The following is a 26416-nucleotide window of genomic DNA, read 5'->3' as shown; positions in this document are numbered from 1 at the left end:
AACACAAATAAAATTAATTTTGAGTAAAATTTATCACATCGTTTTTTTTAAATAATAAGTCATTTTGTTCAAAAAAAATAATAATAAAACAATGCCATATGTACACCGAAATAATTACACACAAGTAATAATTAACTCCTAAATAAAAATGATAAATATAAGCACCATTGTGTATGTAAAAAATTGTATACAAAAAAGCGGATGTCATGACAGCAGTCTTTCGTCCACCCCATAAAAAATAAATAATTAATAATAATAAAACATCTTTGTACTGATGTCGGCCACCATTACCTGTTCCCAGAGTTTGTCGGTTTAGTCGACACTGGAGGATTTTTCAGTACATTTCCGCGGTTTTCAAATTTCTTTTGAATATCGGCCACACCTTTTGATGGGTATCGGCTACCGTCCGAAAGTTTTTTTTTCAGACCTACCGTAGCTGTTAACGCCGACTTATTAGCCACACCGACAACTGGTTTTGGAAACAGTACGGTCGGTTTGTCCGTCGAGGGTAGCTTTTTTGCTTCGAGCACGTCTGGCGAAGGGTTTAATGATCGGTTGTCATCACAGTTTTTGACCAAGTCCGGCTGGTCATATGAGGCGACCCGCGACTTGACGTCCACGGGGCGCATGTACCCAGAACTGGTGGTCGAACCAGCCGACAAAGACTTATAGTTTTCGTAAGTCTGCTGCTGCTGCTGCTGTGGCGGAGGAAGATCGACGGTTGGTTTACTGGTGTAAATGGACTCCTGATTGCGTTCCTGTATCGCCGACACGATTTCGCCCAGCAACGAACTCTCTAAAGATCTGGGTACTTTGTATGTACACGAGTCGTCCTCGTCTACGTCCGCCGCGGGTCGCTCGTCGATCACTGAATAGATATTCTCCGAGTGCGGTTCTTCACCACTGACATTTGCGGTCTCCAAACTGTTGCCTCTGCAGTCGGTCGCCAGTGGTCGAGGTATCTGATAGTCAGCTTGGACCTGAACTGGTTGCAAAGCCGGCGGACGAGGTGGAGGCGGCGAAGTGGGTCTTGAACAGGCGATGGTGGCGGACGCCGCCGCCGTTGGGGCGGCAACGCTGGTGGGCCGCTTATACTTCATTGACCCAAAATTCGGTACGCGTGGCTTATGATTAGTGTGGTTAGCGACGCGCAGGCTCTGAGCTCTGAGCACGACCGCTTTGTGTTGATCTGCCTCCAGTGGCAACGGTTCTGACGGTACGTTTATCTCCTTCTGGAGGATTGGGTGGGATATTTCCAGTTTTTTCAATTCTTCCTTGTCGAACTTGGCATTGGCACGAGGGATCGTGTGTTTTTTCTCGTCGGTCTTCTGATTTTTCATGAATGATGTAATCCTTCGCAATGTTGGATACCCTCCCCCCCCGACACCACTATTTTTGTTTTCCGCGGCTATCAACGACGTAGGCCTGGTGGCAGTTGGTATTGGTGGTGCCGGTTTAGATGGTATAGACACTAACTTGTGTACGGTAGACGACGTTGTTGCGTCCAACACCGGTTGACTTATTTGCAATCTACCACTTCTTTCGTTTAACACGCCAACAGTGGCAGGCGCAGAAGGTGCCGGTCTGATTGGAGTCCGACAGACGACTGGTTGTTCACTTTGCACTAACGGCTTAATGCTAAATCCTTTGTAGTTACCTACTAGGTCCGCATGGAGTGAAGGCGGTTTTTGATTGTCTATCAATAATGTACTTGAAGGTGAAACGATACCATTAGGTTTGTTACCAATTTCTGAATCATTGCTGTTAAAAGAAAATTTGAGAATATTTAACACCAGCAAGTGTAAGACCAATAGCAATAGTTCAGTTGAATAAAATGTATATGATTGTATAGCGTGCATAAGATAATGTTAACATCTCATAGACTAATAATTAGAAACACAAATGAAGCATTTTATAAAATAACATCAAGTGTAAATACTAATAAACATTAGTAGTTAAGAAAAGCAAAATACATATCCGCAATCCACATCTAAAGCATATGTGTATTACATGTTAAGCGAGAATTAATTAGTTAAACAATAGCAGGTATTTTAAATTATATAAATGTTTCCTAAATATAATTTTTAAAGTTTAAATATCATAGGAATTTATAAACAATTTAACAGAAAAGAAATACAATTGTAATGAAAGTATTAATCATAAATGATAATACAAATAATGTATACTTATTAATTTATTAGATACTATTCTTAATATTAAGTCTTTTGAAATTACAGTATTCTTGGTAATCTAGCACACACAGAACCAAAGTATTGGAAAAAAACTATATTAAATTAAGTATACATATACATATTATTATGGTTTTAAACTTTATATATAGTTTTTTTTTTTTTGAAATGTTTGTTGAGATTAGGCTTAACCTTTTTTGGATAAAATATTTAATTAATTTATTGAGGTTGTATTTAAATTTATAAATTTTATACCCAATGATTAATGTTATAAATATTTTTTACACAAAAATTAGAAATTAATTAGTAGTTAATCACATTTTGACAATTTAAGTTTAAATTTTAAAATATGCAAAGAATAAGTATTATTAATCATAGTGAACTTAAATAAAAAAAAAAAAACATGCAAATTTATAAATAACTGTAGCCATAGACTAATTATTATTGAAAATTAAAAGGGGCAGATTACTAGATGTGTAAAATTATTAAGTAGCCGGATCACTGAGAATTTTGTGTTTAGTATAAGTAATCTCAATTTTACAGTTGCTATAAGCTATAAAAATGATAATTAACTCTAAAAGAATAATTATTTTGAATTTCCCCATACACCATTTTGCAAATAACTATTCACTTGAGGATTAGTTGTAGACATAAGGTTGGTAATAATAATATCACTTTTACTTAGACGAGACTTCACGGCATCAATGTAATTTGGTGGTGGTATAGAACATGCATTGTTGATAAAAGTATTTTCTAAAATTGGCTCTGACATATTTTTATTTAAATTACTAATCTTAGATGGTTCTGAGTAAATATCATTGTTGTATTGCGTAACTAGGGATGACACAGTATTTATACTAGGTAGCTGTCTAGTTGTAGTAGTAGTTGTAGTGCAAGCATTACTATTACCATCACCATCATCAATGACTAAATGTTGCAAATGTTGGATAAATGGCAAACATTTAGATACATACGATAGCTTTAGGCGATTAGTTTTATTCCAGTCAGATGGTGTACGATGATTCTTCGAACAATAGGCAAATAACAAAATAGCTAACAAGAGTGGAATGGCTCCAAATGTTAGAACATACATTCCAGTCATAAATCCTTTGAGTGCTGAAATTAAAAACAAATAAATACCAACAATGAATACAATTTTTAAAACATTAAAGTACTGTTTGGACTGGATGCTGGTCCAGAATCATCACTTCCTCCAGGACCAGGATAATCACAGTATGGTGGTGCATAACCAATTTTACAGTGACAATTGCCTTTGTTGTTGCACACTCCATTTCCATTGCAATTATTTTTACAATTTTTACTTTGCGCTCTGAATTCTTCTACAGCCATGCATACTTGGTTTACACACATCTTAAAATTAAAATAATAAATAATTCTATACATATAAAAATAATATTTTATACAATTATAATACAAACCATATTTTCACCACATTTTGCACCATTTGGTGTTAAACCAGGATCAACATCATTTAAACCCAAGTCCACAATAGCAGTTCTACAAGGTGTCATTGATCCATTAACGTCTATAAATGTATGCGATATGATGGATACAGTTTCCATACCAAATTCTAAACGTTCATTTTTATGCTTACATTGCAACATGCCACATTTAATATTTCTAGTTGAAAAAATAGGCATATAATACATTAAAACCAAAATTAAAAATTAGTATTTCAATAAATTATTAGTAAAAAAAATTAACCAACTTTTGGGTACATTTGACATAAGTCTTGTTTAGACGGTTGTAACCACAGTTTCCTTGTGGTGAACCCTTAGTATTCCCTAAGTAACACATGTTTTCTGATGATTCCCCAGTAGGACCCCATAATAAACGACATTGATCTGCATGTGTTCGACAAGATCCATTAAAGCAATATGCCTATAAAAGAAATAAAATTATTAATTATGATATGTATTAAAAATTTTAATTTTTATAATATTTTGGAATGTAATTGTTTTAAGATTGAATAGTATAATTTTTGATTAAAAAGTATATTCTTTTTATTAACTTAGATATGAAATTGAAAAAGAAATAATAGCAAGAATTTAGGTTGGAAATAAATGTTTATATAATTTTGAAAAATATTACTGAGATCATAATCACTATCAAAAGATTTGAAAATACAATTATACATTAAATTAATACAATCAGTAATTTTGTATGGAGCTAAGACATGGCCGTTAGGTTTTGGAGAGAAAAAAAAGTGCAAAAAATTTTTGGACCTATAAAGAACTCACTATGTGGTGAGTGGAGAATAAAAATGATGAATAATTAGAAACACTTTTCCACGAGTATACGAGGAGTGATAAGGATCAAAAACATTACAATGGGTTGAGCATGCATAGAAAAGTTCAAATCAATTCGCATGTCATATGTATAATACTAGAAAAAATTCCTTATGGAAAAAGATCACAATTGAGAAGGAAGATTATAGTAAGGAAAGGTATGGAAGCATTAGGAGGAGGATTCAATAAGACGATACAATAAGTATCGGATAGGGAAAACTAGATGCAAGGTTGTATATCAACATGGTCCTAGTGGTCGACTTACCTAATGGATGGATGGATGATCTTAGATATTCTAATGTATAACATGATTAGTTACCCTTAGAAATTAAAATATAGCCTATTTTAAACATACCTTATTTGCTTCACAAGTAGACCCGTCAAATTTAAACACGTTATCTGGACAATACTCTGAATCTCCTGTACAGTATTCAGGTAAATCACATTCATGTAGAGCCGATCTACATTCCACACCGGCTAACTTAAAATGGCAAGTCTAAAAAAAATAAATTAAATTTTAACTATTACATATTGAATATTTATTAAAATTACAAGTAAGCAGTTTCCACTTACATTTATATCACAACATTCTCCAGTGGCACATGTGGCATTTTTATAAAACATACATGTATCAGGATTACAACAAGGATTGGTACACATATCTTTTACCCCACAATCACACTGTTCTCCTTCTTCTACAAAACTATTACCACACACTGGGCTTTCAAATAATCTATAAAAATAAAAGCATAAAATATGAATAAATATATTATTTAATTATACGAGTATACTGGGTGATATTTTATCAAACAACACTCATTACTTCAATATCTATTAACATTTTGAAAATATTGTTTTATTTCAACTAGAAATTATGTAAAAAACAAATATTTTCAAAAAAAGTTAATAGATATAATGAGTAATGAATAATGTAATGAGTATTGTTTGATAAAATATTAACCCTGTTTATATTATTTAAAAGAAAATTTGGAAAAACATTAAAATTTTGTTTAGTAAACTTTACCTATTAGGTTTATTTCTCAAACAGTAGTCCATTCCGTGTTCAAACGCAAGCGCTAAATATTCCATACTACACAAACTCCAATGAGTTGGACCTGGGGTTCTGAATAAAAATATAAAATTAAATAGGTATAGTTTATGTAAAATTTAAGTTTAACTATCATCATACCCTGAAGAAGATGCCATAATACAACGTTCACTAGGACAATCACACTCAGCTGTATCATGTTCCATACCCAAGTTGTGGCCTATTTCATGAGCTATAGTTGATGCTACCAAGCCCTGTACAATACTATGGTCATTATTTACACCACCACTAAATTCATAAGTACATATAGGTCCTTTTAAAGCTTTACCAACGACACCATTTTCAAATTGGATTTTTCTGAAAGAAAAAAATCAAAATTTAAAAAACATATTGTATCATTTTTTATGATTTTCAAAGTATTAAATGTACGTTAGTAATTGAGCATTATCATTAGGATGATCTTTGACAAGATGATCACGACGATAGTGTAAGAAATTAGTCAACGTAGTGTCACCATTTGACACTAATGCAATTTCATTATATTCAGTCCATACAACTACTCCAACAAGTGTAATGAATATGTTCAATGGTATATAAAGCTGAAAAATAACAATAACATGTCATGCAATGTCTCAATATTAATGAATAGATACCACCTACAGAATTTATTATATTTGCAATATTTTTAGCATGTTGATAAACTTTAGATAATTCGCTATTAAACGACAAATACTCTTCTTGGTCAACAACAAGTACTAATTCAATAAATCTAGATTTGTCATTTTGATGATATGGTCCCTTCAAAGAATTTGTGTTTCTTTTATTCTAAAATATAAAATATATATATCATATATTACATATAAGAACTTATTTCATAGTATGTTATCACTAATAAAGATAAATTTACTTACACGTTTAATGATTTTATTAGGTGTAAATTCTGGAGTACTAGGAAATCCTGAAAATAAAAGGTTATGCTTAAAAATTCAAAATACAATTTTACAATCACTTACCACAAGTAAAATTAGCTCTTAAATCTTTATGTTTGTATAAAATATGAAACTTATTACCCGGTTCGCGTTCAGCATTTTCAATATAATGGTATGAAATCTCATCAAAAAACATTCCCCTGTAAAAAGAAAAGTTAATAATTATTTAATCATTCGATTATTTTATAAGTAATTATTATAATAACCTTATGCCATCACAAGTAGAAATTGCTGCCCAGGAATTTGGTAGATTGCGAATTTTACCATTATAATTACAGAATTCAAGTTCCTATTAATATAAATGTAAATTAACTAAATAATATGATTAAATTGTTATGATATAATGAAAATGTAAATTACATCAGCTTTTGGTCTATTTATCACATGAGCTCCATCTTTCTGATGTTTTTCAAAATAATTAACAGGAATTAGTCCTCTGTGGATAATAAAAAGTTATGAAATAAATTAATTTTATAATTATTATTAAGATTATTGTTTAGATTAAATAATATTTTGATTTACCTATTGAGGCTGAGATCAATAATATAGTCTTGTCCATTGTCAACAAATGTTAATGTAATATCATGGGCATGCTCCAGGCCATTCTACAAAAGTACAAGAAAATATAATAAAACAATATCATAAGAATACAAATCTTATTTAGTAATATTAAAACTGTAGATATCTTGTCAAACTATAAAAAATAAGATCACTGATAATAATTGTTCTGTTTCACTTATATAATTAAAATGCAGAACAGAAATAAATTTATGGCATATATAAACATAAAAGATATTTATCTATATTAAATAGTTCACATATTATATTAATTACATGTTGTAATTTACATCAAGATTTGTGTTTTAAAGTTAACAGACATTTAGTAAGTAATCAATATTCAGACATAATAGAAAGTAATGTCTGATTTTCTACATAGTGTCACCCCCCCACCCCCCAATACAATAAGCTTAAAAATAAAAAAATAGGACTTTTTCGTATACGTGTTCAAAATTTGGTCAAAAATCAGATACGTTCACCCCGGCGAGTCTATTTTTAAGTTATTAAAAACTGTCTATGTATTTTTAATTTCACGACCATATTTAGAGTAATTTTAAAATGTAAACAGCTTTTGAAGCACAACTCTATATTAAACAATCGATTGTAATATTGTAATAAATTATAATATTATTTTACCTAAATATATTTGACTACATTATGTCATTGAGAATGAATCAGACAGTTTAATATGATGTCTAAAAAGAAATATTAACTTTCAAAAGAGAACGTTATTCATTGATAATGATGCGCACGGACGATAATTTTTTGAACCTAACGAATTAGTAACAATGTAGTAATTTAGAAGCGTCCTTGATGTGAACGAAGATTAGAAGATCTTGAACGATGCCATAATAAAGACGATTCTTCAAGCCTCAAGGTAAGCGTAACGGCGCTCTACTTATAAGTACGAGTATATGGCTGATCATAGTAAATTGTATGATAAGTAAATAAAGAATATATTTCATAAAAGGATGATTAAAATTATTACTTCTTCGAGAGTATATATTTAAGCGTATTTCAACATTTCAAAGGTTTTAAAGCATATTTTACAATCTTAAGATCATTTATGATCTTATTATGGTACATTATACTACTTTGTAATTGTTGTGCTGTAATGTTTCAAATAAAAGCACTAAAAAAAAAGAAAAAAAAAGATTTTAATAAAGCCTGTCCAATGTAAACCCAGTAGAAGCAAAAAATAAATTTAAATTCTACTAATTTAATTATTATTTTATACTATATTTTATTTTTCTGAATTTACTATAATTTTATAAGAAATTACAACTATACGATGGTAAATTAATAAATAAACGTTGCTTATTGTAACTTGTTTAAACCATTAGTTTAATAATTTAGAACCAAAATTCTACTTTTGTAAAAAAACATGGTTTTACGGGATATTTGTCCATTTTTGATGCAAACATGCTAGTATGTTATACGATATTATTTGTTTTAGTATTTATATGTTATATAATACATTTATAATAATTTTCATTTGAATTTTGACTTATTATTTTATTTAATACTTAATTTTAAAGGCATATTCGTATATTACATGAATCGTAGAGGTATACAAAATATTATAGGTTTTGTAATTGAAAAAAAAAATGTTAATGTAAGTTTGCATTTTTGAAAATACATATTTATTTATTGTGACTAAAATTTAAATTTAAGGGGTCAATAAATCCATTTAAAATATTATCATTTTATTAGAAAAGTATGATGGAAATGAGATGTACAAATTATATTTGAAAAATTGTTTATGTTGGTTAAATATTATTGTCATGGTTATGTACAAATGAATTATGATTAAAATAGTTTTAAACATTTTTAAGTACTATATTTTCTTAGATATGAAGTTTAGTAGACATCGATTACCGACAAATTTATATCTAATTTAATCAATATTTTATGTTGATACTACATTTCAACAAATTGTAATTTACTTATCATTTATTGTTATTGATGAATTAAAACATTATTATTCAATAATTTATGAGTCTCATTTAAAAGTTTTTAAAGAGACCCATAAACGTTAGGTATAGATACAATTACATAATATCGAAAACCTATCTTAAAGTCATACAAATAAACAACTGAAAGTGTTTAAAGTTTAAAAAATAATATTATCATTTGTGCCCTCGCGAACTTTAATAGCAGATGTATTATAATAAATGAAGAGGCTCTATTATCACCGACTAATATTTTAAATAAGTAAGTATAAATATCAGATAAAATTGTTTTAATAATATTATAGATAAATTAATATCTAAAGTAACAAGGCATGCTATAATTAAACCATAGCGCTATATAGTCACATAATGTAAAATTGAATTTACCTAGGTAGATTTGATACCTTTGATGGGTACTTTCTTTTAGTGTAGTAATTTCCAACGACTAACTCATCGTTGCAAATTGGTATTAAGTATCAAAATCCACAGATAAATTATTGCGTAAAAAAGTAACAAATTAAATGTTCTCAATGTGTTTTGAACTTACATTTTAAAATTCAGTATACCTAATCAAACAGAAACATGTAAATTATAAAACTATTTCGAAATATTCACTGATAGGTATTATTACTTTAATTTTTAGATACATCTTATATTCGTGTACGTCGATTGGAGGTAATGTAATTAGTGCCTGTATTTTAATCCCATAAACCAATCACCTCACAACAAAAGCTTGTAAGTGCGGCATAATATACATATTAAATTATGAATCATCCTAAGAACATTCATTGGAACAATTGGATAAACTTAGGATATATGAAAAATTCTCATTTAACGAAAGGTTGTCTGAATAGTGGACACTATTGTATATAATTTATAAGTCGGTTTTTATAAAAAACTTTACAAATTCCTTATCAAATATCGTCTGCTTAACTAAATATTAAATAGTCTAATACTGGAAAGAATTTAAATAATTTTATAATGTTCAGTACTACATATAGACTATAGGTATGTAATCAAGAAACATACAATAATTATCATGGATTTTAATCAGTATAACCAATCATTATAGTACTATTGGAATTATCAAATAAAACTGATAATTTGAACATAATTCATGTGATTGATATTCATTTTTATTATTAAAATAGCGGAATCCCAATTACATAAATGTCACATTTAAAATTATTTGAACAATATATTTTAAAATGTTTTACTTGAAATAATTGTGCATATAATATAATGTATAAATATAGAGTTATTGATTACAGTTATTAAAAATTACACAAAACAATAAGCAATATTAATATTAGTATTTTTATTCTCATAGAATTTCAAATAAATTAATATAATTTATATTGTATAATATGAACTAACCGGATTTATTTTGGTTGATTGAATTTCTCTTTTATGCCTTGTATTAAATAATTTTGGTTCGATAAATGCATAGTTATTGAATTGATTGTCGATTTGATCAGTTATTCCACCTGAAAATTATAAATATTCAGTTAGGTATATCTATATTAATACTAATTTCATATAATTGAATACATTTTAACACAAAAAAAGCTTCTGTAAAAATTAATCAGGGGTCCACTAAAATAAAATCAACAAATAGAAATGTTCTAATGTTTTAACATTAAATCTGTTATGGAAGTATGGTATCTAATTATAAGATATACTTACTATTAAAATGCTTAACACTAACAAAACAAACACTTTAAAATAATATTCTAAGGAAATTTACAATGTTCTTTTATTATACATATACTAGTAATCAAATAGATTCTCATCATAGTGGTTGCTTGCTAGGTTAGGCAAGTGAGTCTCAGACTCGCTTCTATGATAAAAATAGACAAAATAAAAAAATATTAGTATTTAAATAGGTATATTACATTTTTATATTTTCCACAAATATATTTAAGTCATAATAAAATGTCTTCATATTTTTGTTAATTTTTATTAAAAATATAAGATAGTGGAAAAGTTAAAAAAATATTTTACAAAATTAGGAAAAAAAAACAAATGTTGAATTTTTGATCCACTTATATCACAAAAGTAAAATCAGAGATGTTATGTCCCAATTCGAACATTATATTCTTACTACATTGATATTTATCAAAAACTAGCTATCCCCATGCATTTATTGCTCGTACAAAATGCATTCGTGTTAAATTTGATTGCCTAATGCTAACATTTAGCGTAACGTATGTGGATAAATAATATTTTTGGTGTATAGATTATATTTCCAACATATCAATATATGTCCCGCCTAGTGTTGCTTTTTTAACTATTTAACAGCAAAATTTTTGAAAATTAGTCTTCTTTTTTGTTGTTGTTGAACGACCTAAATTTTATTTTATTTTCATTCTGAACCAAAAATCAACAATATTTACTAATAAAATTTCAATAGTGTAAATCAAAAACAACAATAAAGTTTTATACTGTTACACTATATCAACTATTCATTAAAATACAATTTTTAAATAAAAATAATATTTGGTAGTACGGATTAAAAAAAAATCAAACAATACTAAGGTTATACCTATTTAAAATACTACAATAATAAATGTAAAACAAACAAAATTAAAAAATTATACTTAATATAAAAACGAGACTAGTTAGTTGGCAATTATTTTATATCAATAAAATGTGAGTTTAACTAATAATTGATATGATAAAAAGTTTTTTAGGGTTGTTAGTTCTAAATTAAAATAAAATAATTTAAACGTTTTTCATAAAAATTTTGGTGAGCATGTTGTGACACCAAACAACAAAATAAAAAATACCACATCATAAGAATTGTTTTCTTCGAAGTTCAATTCTTTACTTTAGATCTAAAAATATATAGTCACACTTATTTTATAGATAAAAGTGTATATTTAAGGATAACTAATTTCAACTTATAATAACTAAATATGAATAGTCTTACAATTCAACACAGCTTAATCTATTTAAATTTTAATAATAGGCCTCAATTATTATTAATCAATTAATAATTATGGTGAAAATTATATATTATCAGTTAAATTTAAATAACATTTTTAGATAACTGCATATTCAATAATACAGTTTTAGATTCTGAGCAAAGCTAAGAATTTAATAGTTTTACAATAATGTTTAAGATCAAAAAATTATTCTAAATAGTATTTAAAAAAGCTAATTTTTATCTCTCTGGTATTTTACAAATATATAATATGAGAAAACTACCTACAGCCTACGGGATATTTTTAAGAAATGTAAAAATGTATCAATTTGTTTATTATTGTTAACAAATACGTGCTTACTAATGTGAGGGAAGTGAAGCAAGTACCTAAAAATAAAATAACATATATTATATAACTATGTATATTACATAGGTTTTTAATATTCTAATTAAATTTATGAAACTTTTAATTTACATTATTTTTATTATTTTTTTTGGATCAAATCAAACATATTATCAATTTGCTTTTACTATATTTTATATTTTATTTTATTTTATTATATTTTAAAATAACGTTAAAAAAATGTTTACTTAAAGTCACTTAAAAATTAAATTATTGAAAAAAACTTTTTAGGAAAATGTTCATGGTCTTATCTCTAAATTTATTAATATTTCAATCGATTTTCAACAAACGAAACTAAACATGAAATTCCAAAAGAAAATATGTTATGTTAAGCGCTTGTTAAAGATAGAAACCAAATGCTATCATCATTTTAAATTTCTTATTTTATCTTTTATAACTCAATCTCACTATAACATTGATTGAAAACTAGAAAGGTGAGATATAGGACTTTATAGAATTGGGAGTTATGAGTACTCATCTTATTTTAATCACCTTGACACAGGCAAAAAATGGAACATTGGAACAATGTACTTACTAATGTACAACGTCGTATTTGAAAAATTAAAAATTAATTTTGAAAAAAAACGTTAATTATAATATTATATTGAGAAAATTATTTTAAGGGAAGCTCGATTTACTAGTATTAATGCATATCAATAAATTAAGAATATATTGTTATTTTATAAGTTATCCTTATTAGAATTAATTACGTATTGTTCACTCTATCTCAAAATAATTTATTAATAATATACGCCCTGATAAAAAATAAATAGTGTTTTAATAATGTTTCACATAAAAATTAAAAAATTCATTCATGCAGTGAATAAATTAATATGCACTTTGTAATAAATAGAAGTTTTTTTTTACGAAGATCATTTTTACAAAATATTGGTTTATGAATTCATACAATAATTTTAAAATTACGTAAATTTAATGGAAATTTAAATTTATAATTTATAACTAATAAGTAATTAGTACATATAATTTTTTTTTATTGATTACAGGAAATATCAAGCTTTCCAAAAAAATGTATATAATCGTTAGTATGAACTCTCAGTTAAGAGAACGCCACACCCGCACGTGTCTTACATTTATCCTACAAACTTATAACATAAAAAAAAAAAATGTGTTTCAGAAGAACCAAGTTTGGCATCACGTAGGCTTTTATTAACCTTCACATTTTTAAAATGCTAATAACTCACTCATTACCTTTAAATTTGATAAGATAATATAATTGGTAAATTCATTTTAATATTAAAGTTATTGACGTAAAATTAGTTCTACTGAATACAAATTCGCTATATTGTACTACGTTAGTAAGACAGAGGCAATACTGTGGGTGTGGCATTTTCTTAATCATGATATTATTAAAACTATAAAATAATATACTAAAAGGGCTACAATAAATAATATAAAATCTTACATCAAACAATGATTCCGGAAGCTATTTTCAAACGTCAACTATTTTTTGAATAGAAAAATTTGTTTTACTTTTTTTATTAACAATACAAAATAGATATAGTTAAATTATATTTATAAAGATGTACTATTTCACCATTATAATGTTAATTAATTAATAGTATACGGATTATAGGTATAGGAAAAATACGATTTAAAAATAAAATTATTTTCGAAAAGAGACATAATAAAAATTGAAATAAAGAATAAATAAAAAACTCAATACAATATCAAGTATCTAGATAAATTTATAGTTTTAAAATCAATCGTTTTAAATTTAATATGCCAATAAATAATGTAATAATGTGAATATTTATTCGATTCTTAATTATAAATACGATTCTGAATAATGATTGAAATAATTAAGATCTTTAAAAAGAACTTTGACCCAATTTATTGTTCTCGTATTGAAAGACTTGTTAGTGTGATATATGGCAAATGTAAGAATAACAGTTCACTTTTTGTTTTGTTAATTAAAGTAAACTAATTAGTTATTATCAACCCTAAAGATAACAACATTGTCAGTGGTTTAATAGAAACTTTTTTCCGATATTATAATTTTGAAATAAGTTTAATAGGGATGAATATTAAAATTTAAAAGTGATTATAACTCACTTATCTGTAAATGATAAATCACAATTTTCTAATAATAAAATTTAAAATCAACGAAGCGCAACATTAACTACAGAGTATAAGTTTATTATATTATGCATTTATAGGATGAAGATAACAAATGTCGGTGAGACATTTTCTTATGATTAAGATTAATGTTTTATAAAACACAAATTGAAGAAATAAATATATACATAAATAATTTATATTGATTAGAAAGTTTATTATTGATGAATATTTTTATAAAAATACTTTCCAATAATAGGATAAAGCTCTAAAATAAAATGATTTAATTTTAGATTAATAAAATGTATTAGTTTTTTGTGTACATCATTTAAAAGTAAAATGTAGTAAATATTGGATTAATAATCTACCTATCCTATACTTTGTACACTTCGTTCCCACAGTGTAATTACAAACAATAATTAAATGCTTTGATTAATTAAATGATTTATTTAAACACGTACCTACACAAAACTTTGAGCTGTATAATATTATCTTAATAATTTTACTTTCTTAGAATTATTACTTGTGCATAATTGTGGAAATCCGTTACAAATTAAAGTAAATGTTTATTAAGTATAGCTAACAGTTTTACTAAACATAAATTATGACACGTTAACTACTATAATGATTGAATGTTTCAATGACACAGCGAATCAAACTAGTACAAATTAAATAAATTGCATATGTCATAGGTATATAAATAAAATAATACTCGAATAATATATTCAATACATACATCCTGTATAGAACGGAACAATGACCAATTGAATAAACTAAAATCGTACCATAGATAAAAGATTAACATTTTTACATTAAAATAGAAAAATTTACTATTAATTCATATACGATATAAAATGTTCATTATACATAACATAAGTACAATAAACAAACCCGAAATAAAGTGGAAGATAGATGTTTTGTCATGATATCATCTCAAGAGAAGATATGAGCGTCTACATCAAAAATTTGGACTTAAAAATAAAAATTCTGTAAGTAGTTAGAAAAGAAATGTTTTAATAATACAAATTTAATTAATTTACTTGAAAAAAATCTTGTGATTAAAAGTTTGACTTGTACTAAACGGCGAGCTACATAAGAAGTATGTATATTTTACTAATTAAATTAAATCATTAAATGTGAATCCCAATAAATTATTACATTTTTAAATTTGAATAATATTTATAAATATTAAGAAAAAAAATTAAGATTCCAAAGAATGAAACTATTATTGCTTATTGATACCATTCGTTTTTATGACTCATATGACTTCTTAATGACAAATTAAAACTCAAGGCAGAGCGACCCAGTAATTACATGATTCAATTTCCGGTTTTGTCTTTAAATAGTATTATTATTTTTTTTTTTAATACTATCACTATACTTTTGAAATATTGTTTATATATTATATTATACATTCGTTTAGTTTATTTGGCCTAAATATAACAAGTTTAATTTGTATACATATTACATATAAATATTGCTGAAATTAATTAAAGACCGTTTAGTATAATTTTTAAAAAGGTTTCATAAACATAAATATTATACATAACAGCTATAAAATAAATAAATTTCTATAAACATTGTGTTTAATTGTGTCCTTGATTTAGGTATTTTCGAAATTAATTTCATTTTAATATTTTTCGTCACTAGTAGTCTAGAAATAACTAGAAATTTTTAGAAATACACAAATGGTTACCAAAACAAAAATTGTATAAAGAACTTTTTGGAGAATGAAAACAAACATTAAAAATATTTTTTTAAACAAAGTCTGTTGATATATTTTTAAATATTTATGTTGTTTGTTATGAATGTTATGATAAAATAACACGTTTGTATAATCTATATATACATACACAAGATTTCGAGAGAAAAAGCGTATTATTTATAAACTTTTCATCAAATAAAAATTAAATATTATACATCATAGGTATAAACTATGCGGTTTTTCAAAAGGTAAAAATTCATTTTCTCAAAGTTACAAAGTTTTTGGAAATATTTTATTCATATTATTTTGGACCATTACAAAACAATTTTGATGAAAAAATGATATTTTTTACAATATTAATATTTTTTTGATCATTCAAATGAATAAAAATTAAATTATTAGTTATAACTTATAATATATTTATAAGTACCTATTTAAAGATTTTATGAGCGCGAAATATGGAAAAAAAAATTATGGAGTAATTCTGTTTTATTCTATCCCTCTGATTTAAATTTTTAGATAATTACAATATATTATAAATTCATAAAGTAATAAATAAATTAACTTTTCATTTGAAATTTGATTCTTAAGTTACTTTAAAAAATATTGACAGGATATTATATTACAACTTTTGTCTGTTTGATATATGAATTTGTCTAATTGCCAACCATTAGGTGTCGTTTTTATTAGAAACTAATATTTTTATTAGTAAGATATAATAGTTATTACTACGATATAAAATGTTAAAGGCTTTAAAAATTAAAATTGTATGTAGATCCATACATAGTAAAGGCAAACAGAAATATATTATAATATTAATAGTTTAAAAATATTTTTATTAATAAATAAAAAAACAAAACAAGGAATTTTCATAATAAAGATTATGTGTGACTAAAAATACAGTGACATAATAAAATAATAAAATAAAAACATTGAATTAATAAACAGAATGAAAAAACCAATGTGTTTACTGATGGTCTAGTATTAAACTTAAGCGATGAGAAACACTGCGACCGAAACGGTTGTTAAGATTTTTTTTTTTTATTTCCGTGAATACAAAAAAAATAAATTATTATTCACACAAATTTAATTATATACTCTATTATCTTATGACATATACACGAAACACGTGCTTTGTACAGTACCTACTTCTAGTGAAATTCACCACAAGCATTAGGTATTATATAGAACATATAATAGACACATAGTATCATGGGAATTTAAAAAATCTAATATAAGTCAAACAGGATATCCAGGGATATCTAAAAATAATTTTATAAATTATTCAATAAAAAATTATACTCAAGACATTATTATATTTTTTTATAACAATGAGATTACATTTTTCATTCAACACCAGTAGGAACTGATTTGGACGTCTGTTGCATAAAATATTAGGAATTAATTCGGATGTAATCTAAAATTCTTTTAGTTTTATGACTACTATAGATTTTGAAAATAGCCACACATTTATAATTATAAATGTGATTTATATTTTATTTTATTTTAAACATATATTTAAAAAAAAGATATATTTAACTAGATAAAAATGTACATCCGATATATGTATTAGATAATTCTAATTTAAATAAGTCCAAATTTATTTCATATATTTTTACATATTTAACTTAAATGTCATTATCATAAACGTTACCGACAAGTAGGTAACGTTTTAGTAAATGACTATAGATACTGATCAGGTGAAATTATTTGTATTGTTCTTTTATATCTTCGTACATTGAATTTGTGTCGTTTTTTATATATATATAATACCTAAAATCAAAAATTTATTAAAAATGAGTGCATACTTAAAAAAATTTCCAAATGAAAATTTTAAAACGATTAGAAAGTTTATACTCCAAGTCTGCAAATGTTGTGAAATATCAGTATCAATACGTTAATACTTTAAATTTTCTAGTAATTCAACATATTTTTTAAATACTAAACACTAACAAAATAATAAAAAAATAAATAAATTTTAACATCTTAGTTTTTACTTCTTATAATAATTTGTCATAATGTATACGCATATATGCTGATTTATGTCAAGCATTTATTCGTGTTGAAATTTTGATTTTTTTCCGCTAAGTTATATCTATATATTTATAGTTAATTTGCTTTATTTATTTTTTTGATAGGTGCTTAATACGTATTTTAATAAAAATAAATACCTATTTTGTTTTTTTCACTAAACAAAAACATACATTATTTTTTTTTAAACTAATGTATACAGTTATAACTTATAAGTTATAATAGTACACAGAGTCATAGTTCAATTTACAAGAAGTATAATTTATAGATTAAAGTAACTATGGGTTGATGATGTACTTTTCACTGTGGTTTATAATATTACATTATGTTGGATACATAGGTACATTATTCTTTTATGTAAATATTCAATATTATGCGGGATGATTATTATAGAATAAGTTTTCATATCAAGCTCGTATTACATTTTGAACCCTTTAAAAGAGCGCAATTTTTTTTCTTTGAAAATGGATTGTCACAGATGCAAATAAAATCCTTTATATAACATGTGTAGAGAACGATAAGACATGTTAGAAATGTAATACACAAAGGAAATGTAATTATTTATCTTAAATTTGGTATAATTTGTTATTATAATTAATAAAAATATGTATTTAAAATCATTATAATAAATGATAAAAAATAACAAACATGACGGGATATGAATTGATTATATGCAGGCTACAGTTATGCCATTACATGTATTACAGTTTATAGTATATATAATAATTTATGTAAAATTAATAAAATTAAAAAAAAAAAAATGTTTAAACTTGCTTAGTTGGTTTTTAATTATTACATTTACAAGTTACCTATAATTTTAGATTTTGATACATAAATATTTTATTTTGAAACTATATGATCGTGGTAAATATATTGAAATTACAACAAACAGTTTTTTTTTTGTCTTAAGAAACTTTTAATGATAGAAATAAAATTTCTTTAATTTTCAATATTGAGGGATTATTAAAAACTATAAATACCAATTATTTATTTTATCATCTTCGAGACATGTTATATTTTTCAAAATATTTTAGATATTTATAAATATTTAACAATTATGTTGTATTTAATTTTTTTTTTTTATTGTTGTTTACATTGATACATTTTTTTTAAATAAATTTCAACATTATAGTTTTATAATTATATAACTTACTATAGTTTTTAAAGCAATAAAAAAATATCAAAAATATATAGCTACATATATTTTTTTGATTGTCTGAAGTTTAAATTTTTTCGAATATGGATATATTCAAACGTAAAATAACGACTTTGTTCTTAGATGATTTTTATTATATTGCAATTCAAAAATGAATAATTTTAGAAAATTGAAAAATTTCATCATTACTTAAATTACATTTTATTATTCATGATTGAATTTTATAAATATTCAAAGTAACGTTAAACTATTTACCTACAGGTATTTAATATTTTAGCATTTAGAAAAATGGGAAATTTTAACGGATAACCTACAATTTTTGATATTTTTTGATGTAGTTTAAAAATAAATAACAATAGAGAATCTATATTACTTAAAATTTATAACAAATATTCATATTTAAATTTACTAGTCACGAAAAAAAATTTAAAATATTTTGACACGTAATTAAAAGCGAGATTAAAATTATTTAATATTTTTGGTTTTGTTTAAAAAACCTATAATTTAATTCAAGGTTTTTTATGAGTTGTACATATACTAATGAAAAATGTAAAAAATACATAATCACAATAATTATTTTGTAGTTAAAAATTCATTAACTTTTCTTTTTATATCTAAGTTTAGAAAATATAATAAATGGTTTTTTATAAATTTTTATAAAATAGAAATTAATAAAAATTTTGTTTTTATTTCTGTGATTTAAAATTTTTTTATTAGTGTTTTAAGCTTTAAATGAAACAAAAAATTCACCAAAAAACGAAATCAATTTTTAATTAGCATTTGAAAATCAAATTTGTACATTAGATATTCACCCGTTATTTCTTTTCAAACAGATTTTAATATTTTATTGTATTTAAAAAATTAAATAAATAAATAATAGAAGATGTTTGAAATTTTTATCAAATATTTATATTATTTTTTCATTATATGATAACATTTTCAAAATATTTTAACTCTTTTAATAAATTTAAATTTTAAATTTTTATAATTGTCGATCAAAAAATTATTTACTGGGTTAAAATTTTTGAAAAATTAATACAAGATTTTTCATTGTTGTTATAACTACACAAAAATATTAAAAATACATGAGCACAACTTTTATTTTTATATATTTGGAGTTAGAATTTAGAATTTTTGTAAAATTTGTAAAAAATTGCAAACTATTTCGAAGTTAGAAATTATAACAACCTGCTATAGTTCTAAAATTAAAGTAAATGACTTTAATAGGTATAATAAAAAAATATATATAATTTGGTGTTATAGGTAGATAAACCGATTTTTTGTATACAAAGTTCATAATCAAATTGAAATTTAACTCGCCTAAAATAGTGACTCATCAACACCTAATCTATCCTATACAGTAGAACAATACACTTATTTACCTTTTTTATTGTTGTTTTTCAAAAAAGTATTAACTGTAGAACTTAAAACAACTTATTGTTATTTAAATAATTTTTTTCTTGATTCAATGAAATTCATTTTTAATATAATCAGACTAATTTTAAGCTATGTATTGATAATTTACAATTTTGAATTTATATAGTTTTTATTTTTAAAATGTTGATAACAAATCTTAAGTTCTGACAAAATGCTTGAAAATTCAATAAAAGGTTTCTCATAATAGAACCTATTAAAAGTTTATTTGAGAGGAGTAGAGTGTTATTGTCTGAATTATTTATTGAATTATACAATTTTAAAATATAATATATTATACCGAAATTAAATGTGTATCACTAAAGAAAATTTTGGTATACAGGTTTATAAAAATAAAATCACCCATTCCAAATAATAGAGAATAATATTTTTGAGGTTATGACATATAGATTTGTCTAAATATTACCTCAAAAAAATAAAGTATTAATTTAAATTTACAAAATTTTTTTGATCTATAATTAAACTTAAAGGTAAGAATATTATCTGTATCCTTTTGTCAGGTTTTTATGATGTTTTAATTTTTAAGCGAGTTACAAGTATGTAAAATATTGATATTTTAAAATTCTCATAATTCACTTACATAAAACTGATAAGAAAACACAGATACTTAATAGATCATTTTAATTTAATATTTAACCAAGTATTTAACTTAAACACAAAAAATTGCTTCAATTTAATAAAAATTTGCTATGTTGCATGTTTATAAGACGGAGACAACACATGCGGATGTGATGTCTTCTTAAATAGTTAATTATACTGAAACAATCACCATGAACTTCAATAGTGTTCAACTAATAATTATAACAGAGTCGAAATTAGGTAATCAACAATATAAGTAGACATTTTTTAATCTTGATACAGTTATAACTAAAATGAAAAAGAATAGAGAAATGACTCCTGTTGAACGCTACTTTAAACAGCATTTTTGGATTGAAAAATTTTAAGAGATGTTATTATGAAATACAGTGTAAAACTATATGGTGTGCTTGTTATTAATCTACTAAATTATGCAAATCTTAATTTTGAATTTTAGACATTTGTTTATACTTATTTATCACTCATTTTTAAGAGCAATTAATTTATTATTAAAGGAATTTGTCTATTTTTATGTAAATGAGTTAAAACATAGTAACTTTATTAGTCTTCAATCATCTCAGTCAAAACAAAACATTTATTATAAATACAAATTATATCATATAATCATAAATATGTGTAGAATTGAATATGTTGTGTACAGCATTTCAATTTATTTCTTATGAACAATATAGGTATCATATAGGTATCATATAGGTGATCATCAAGGAAAAGGTGAAATATTTAAATGCAAAATATTTTTGCATTTTCTTCCCCTGAGACTTGTCAAGGATTACTATTGGTTTATGTAAGAATCATTGATCAGGAACAAAAATGATTGTTATATAAATAATATGAGTCTGCTGAGTTTAGTAACTAACCTACATAATATATATCACAAAATAAAAATAATTGTCTTTATAACAGAGAAAAAAAAGTAATATAAAACATACAGGACATAACTAATATTCAAACATTGCACTGATAATAACTAGCAATAAAAAATAGATTAGATATTTATACATATATATGTAGTTTTATATATTATAAACATAAAACAATGAGTACTAGAATAAATAATAGGTAATACATAAATACATATCATAAATTAATGATTATTGTACTTGTTAAACATTTTTTTAGTTAGATACATAAGTAAAGAAATAATATCAGGTACCAAGTTAAAATTAACTTGAATGGCTTCCTACAAGGTATATCAGTTGCATTCACTTTTTTATTGTAAAAAAGATACACCACGTAACACAAAATTACCTATCATCTTTATCTATGGTATTAAGAAAATGAATCAATAGTTTCAATCGAGGTTTCAATAATTAAAAAAAAAAAAAATGTTGGTTTTAAATTATTTTTATAAGTAAAATAGACAAGTACCTAATTTATGAACAAGGATATTCTCAATCAAAGATATTAAAAAAATCACGAGTTTGATATTATTGAATCATTTTGAACATAACTCATTTTTAATAATTTGCACTATAGGTACTATTAAAGTTTAGTGTTAAAAGTGATAATTTACAAGTTTATTTTTTTACTATTATGTTTTTTTATTACATAATAATGGAAGTTTATAATATGACAAATTAAATGGAAAAAGTTAAAAATGTTTATAATTATTAGTTTGAGTACCAAAAGTTGTAAGCAGAAAAAAAACTATTAAATGATAAATAACATAACGAAAACCATGCGGAATAAACATCAAAACTGATTAAAATGTCTAGTTTTTTTAGTAAAATAGGGGGCATATTTTTACCTATTATCAAAATTAAGCTAGATTTAACCTTCAACTACCAAAATTATGTCTTCAACTATGTATAGAGTTATATAAATATAAATAAAGTAACTAATGAGTCATAATATATTTAATTTAATATAATAAATATTGTAGGTTAAGTTTTTAAAAAAGAAGTTTGAAAACATCCTAGGGGACTTAAGACCTTTACCTACAATATCTGTTTATAAACACAATAATATTTTCATCAAAAATATATATGGGGATATCTGGATTAATATTATGAGAAAAAAAGGATATTTTACAATTTAAAAACTGCTTGTAATCTTGTATAATCAATTATATTGCTTTATGACTTTTTTATGAATACAACTAATTCATTTTCATTAGTTAAAATCAGCAAATATTATTAGAATATAAATATTATGCATAAGCTTAACATACAATTATTATTTAAACAGAGTCTACAATAAAAAATAAAAAATCCCTAAGATAAATAATATAGTCAATAGCAGTTATGTATTTAGCTCTAATGGCAAAATTCCAATATCACCTACTAAGTCAATAATTTCATGACATAAATAATAAATTGTTTAATTAAATTTCTTCAAAATTGTAATTTCAAAGAAAAATGCATTAATTAGAACTTAAAATAAATATTTTCCCCATTGAATAAAAAAATGATAACTTTAACTATGCATTCAATTCAGTAAACTGTACTTAGTAAATTCATTTACATGATAAATCTTTACCATGATAATATAGTAAGAAGTGCTTAAATTATATTTTATTTAATCAGGAAATGATCTAATTTAAAATAGTAACAACAATTTTTAGAGAGACTATTTAGGCATCTACATCAAGTGTAATTACAACTTATGATATCATATAATCAAAAAGAAAAGGTAAATCAATTACAACTCCATAGATTCATTTTTAGAATACCTATTATTATAGATTTTATGATATTTGTGATGGATATAATTAATATAAAATGTTATAAAATTAAAAATACTTACAGCAAACATATTGAATTTGAACTAATGTTAAAAATATGATAATTAGCACTTTAATGATAGGCAGTATGCGATGAAGATCCTTTGAGGTGAGCATATCGCTGATGAACATTCATCAAGCTCAGTCGGTAGTTAAATTTTCAATAGGTACGCAATAGTAGTAAACAATTGTGAGGATAAAATATGTTGATATCATCAACCGATTTACACTAATGATATTTTAAAATGGTGTGATACTCAACATTGTAGTTAAACAACAATAGCAGAAAATGAAAACATTGATATTATTAAATATTAAACAGTTATCTTATAATATAATTTAATTAATTCACGTGCGACGAGCCGAACCCTACGCATGAGCGGACGGAACAGATGAGCGAACAATAATTAACTAAACGTTGTTAAAAAAAAAAAAAACTATCACGATTTTTATTTTTTACCATTTCCACTTCCTCCGGCTAAGAGGACTTTTATTATCTTATTACTCCCACTTGTCTTATCAACAACAATAATAATAAATATATATTATTATATCAATAGCGATACCATTACAAGAGATCGCAGTGCAGCCAGTTCCTGCTCGCCTAGTAAATCTTTTTTACTTTCCGTCTTTGTTATTCATCTAATCGAGTAGGTACGTCGACACTCGACATCTCATTCACCAAAACGTTCTCAAAAACATAGATGCTGTAATTGTGTTCTATGATCTATACCAGGGGTCACCAACTGGCGGACCACGGTCCGGATACGGACCTTGAGTACTTTTTTTACGGACCGCGAGCGCGTTTTCATTTTATATTAATAAATGAATTTAATATGAATAAATAAATAAATATAAATACAAATTTAAAAAATGTATTTACCTACTATTTATTAACGTGTATATAATACAATTTTAATAAATAAATAAGTATAATCACAAATTTATAAATTATAAATACCTATTTATTAACGTGTGCAAAAGTCATTAAAACTGTTTGGACCGCGTAAAGTTTAGTAAGTTTCAAAACGGACCCCCATAGAAATTAGTTGGTGACCCCTGATCTATACTTTATACTGATAAACAATATCACAACAACGATAGACAATACTCAATACTCACAATAGTACATTAATTTATATTAATATTATTTTTTCAAACATATTATGCAATCAAAATAGCATGATAGCACATTGCACATGACGTGTTATAATTTACAACAGTCAACAAACATCTCTATTGCGGACATTCGTATAATCAATATTACATGCAGTCATTTTCCTCGCGAATCATTTTACAACATTCGACAATAGATGTTAATGGGCTATCGCGAAATAATATTATCTAATTACTATTAAATAGCAATATGTTTTTATTGTGCGTTATTAAAGAGTTATGAATGGTATTTTATGTATCGATTCGATCTAAATAATTGTTATAAAATTAGTACCTAAATAACAACAATGTTGTATACTTATATGTCTACCTACACCACTTAATAACTAGTAAAGTATTTTATTGTTGGAGAAGCGACGGCAGGTCGCAGGTGAACAACTATTACGTTTATTGGACATAATAAATAATTATTATCACGTCATAAAACGATAAAATGTAAATGATAAATAAGTACCGCATCATAAAAACTAATGTTAATATAGTATTTGTAATTGTAAGTAAATATAACAATATTATTTATAATTGTCTGTTAACTTAAAGTATCAATCAATACTTACTGTCTTAGGTAGGTAGGTACTATATTAGTTAGTTATAGTTAATTAATTAATTAGTTAGGTACCTAATAATCTATGTTTTGTACTTACATTACCTACATAGTACCAGTTATGATATCAGTACTTACCTACCTACCTAGTCTATCACACCGTGTCTTTGATGTAGATACATTTCTACTCAGGGACAGGATCTATTCAAGCCAAGCCTTTTTAATATCACACCACACGCATACATAATATCATTGATTATAGAATAGAATATTCTATAAATTATAATAAATGATAGTACCAAATTGTTTTTAAAAGTTTTTTTTTAAATCTAAATAATCAAATACCTAGTCTTATAGGGTAGAGATGGCCGATGAATAATTAAATTTATTTATAAAGATAGGCAAGTGGGTATCGTTATGTTGTAGGTAGGTATATTAGGTGTTGAATGGTTTTATTACTATAATAGGCGTGTTAATGTTACATTTTTTTTTTTTATAATTTTTAAACGAATATATAAAATCAATAATGATAAATAATGATTTAATGTTTTTCCATGCAGTGTAAAAAAAATCAAGTGTAGCACGTTAGTAGGTACTAGGT

The 26416-nt window shown here is 24.9% G+C and overlaps 1 protein-coding gene across 1 annotated transcript; it reads right to left on the bottom strand.

The window, feature by feature from the left end:
* Positions 1-52: 52 nt before the first annotated feature.
* Positions 53-24558, bottom strand: LOC112598766 (disintegrin and metalloproteinase domain-containing protein 9). The gene is made up of 18 exons (XM_025345367.1): positions 24119-24558; positions 10423-10532; positions 7058-7140; positions 6896-6971; positions 6742-6824; positions 6560-6675; positions 6458-6504; positions 6207-6371; positions 5976-6145; positions 5688-5903; positions 5523-5621; positions 5072-5231; positions 4854-4994; positions 3919-4091; positions 3629-3830; positions 3365-3560; positions 3164-3305; positions 53-1761 (listed from the first exon to the last, which is right to left on the bottom strand). Exons 1-18 carry the CDS (start codon positions 24225-24227, stop codon positions 288-290), a joined length of 3762 nt encoding a protein of 1253 aa, XP_025201152.1. The 5' UTR covers positions 24228-24558; the 3' UTR covers positions 53-287.
* Positions 24559-26416: the final 1858 nt, after the last annotated feature.

Source organism: Melanaphis sacchari, unplaced genomic scaffold, assembly GCF_002803265.2.
Source record: "Melanaphis sacchari strain LSU unplaced genomic scaffold, SCAv2.0 Contig4_pilon_pilon, whole genome shotgun sequence".
Classification (NCBI taxonomy): Eukaryota; Metazoa; Arthropoda; class Insecta; order Hemiptera; family Aphididae; genus Melanaphis; species Melanaphis sacchari.
This window is presented reverse-complemented; position numbering and strand designations above follow the sequence as displayed.

Bases quoted from the DNA above. Each gene is read 5' to 3' on its own strand.
- LOC112598766 (XM_025345367.1), bottom strand. From the start codon at position 24,227: ATGTTCATCAGCGATATGCTCACCTCAAAGGATCTTCATCGCATACTG. The intron at 5,622-5,687 runs GTATGATGATAG...ATTTTTATTCAG, and splicing joins ATTATGGCATCTTCTTCAGG to AACCCCAGGTCCAACTCATT. The intron at 3,831-3,918 runs GTTGGTTAATTT...TTTTTCAACTAG, and splicing joins TATGTCAAATGTACCCAAAA to AAATATTAAATGTGGCATGT.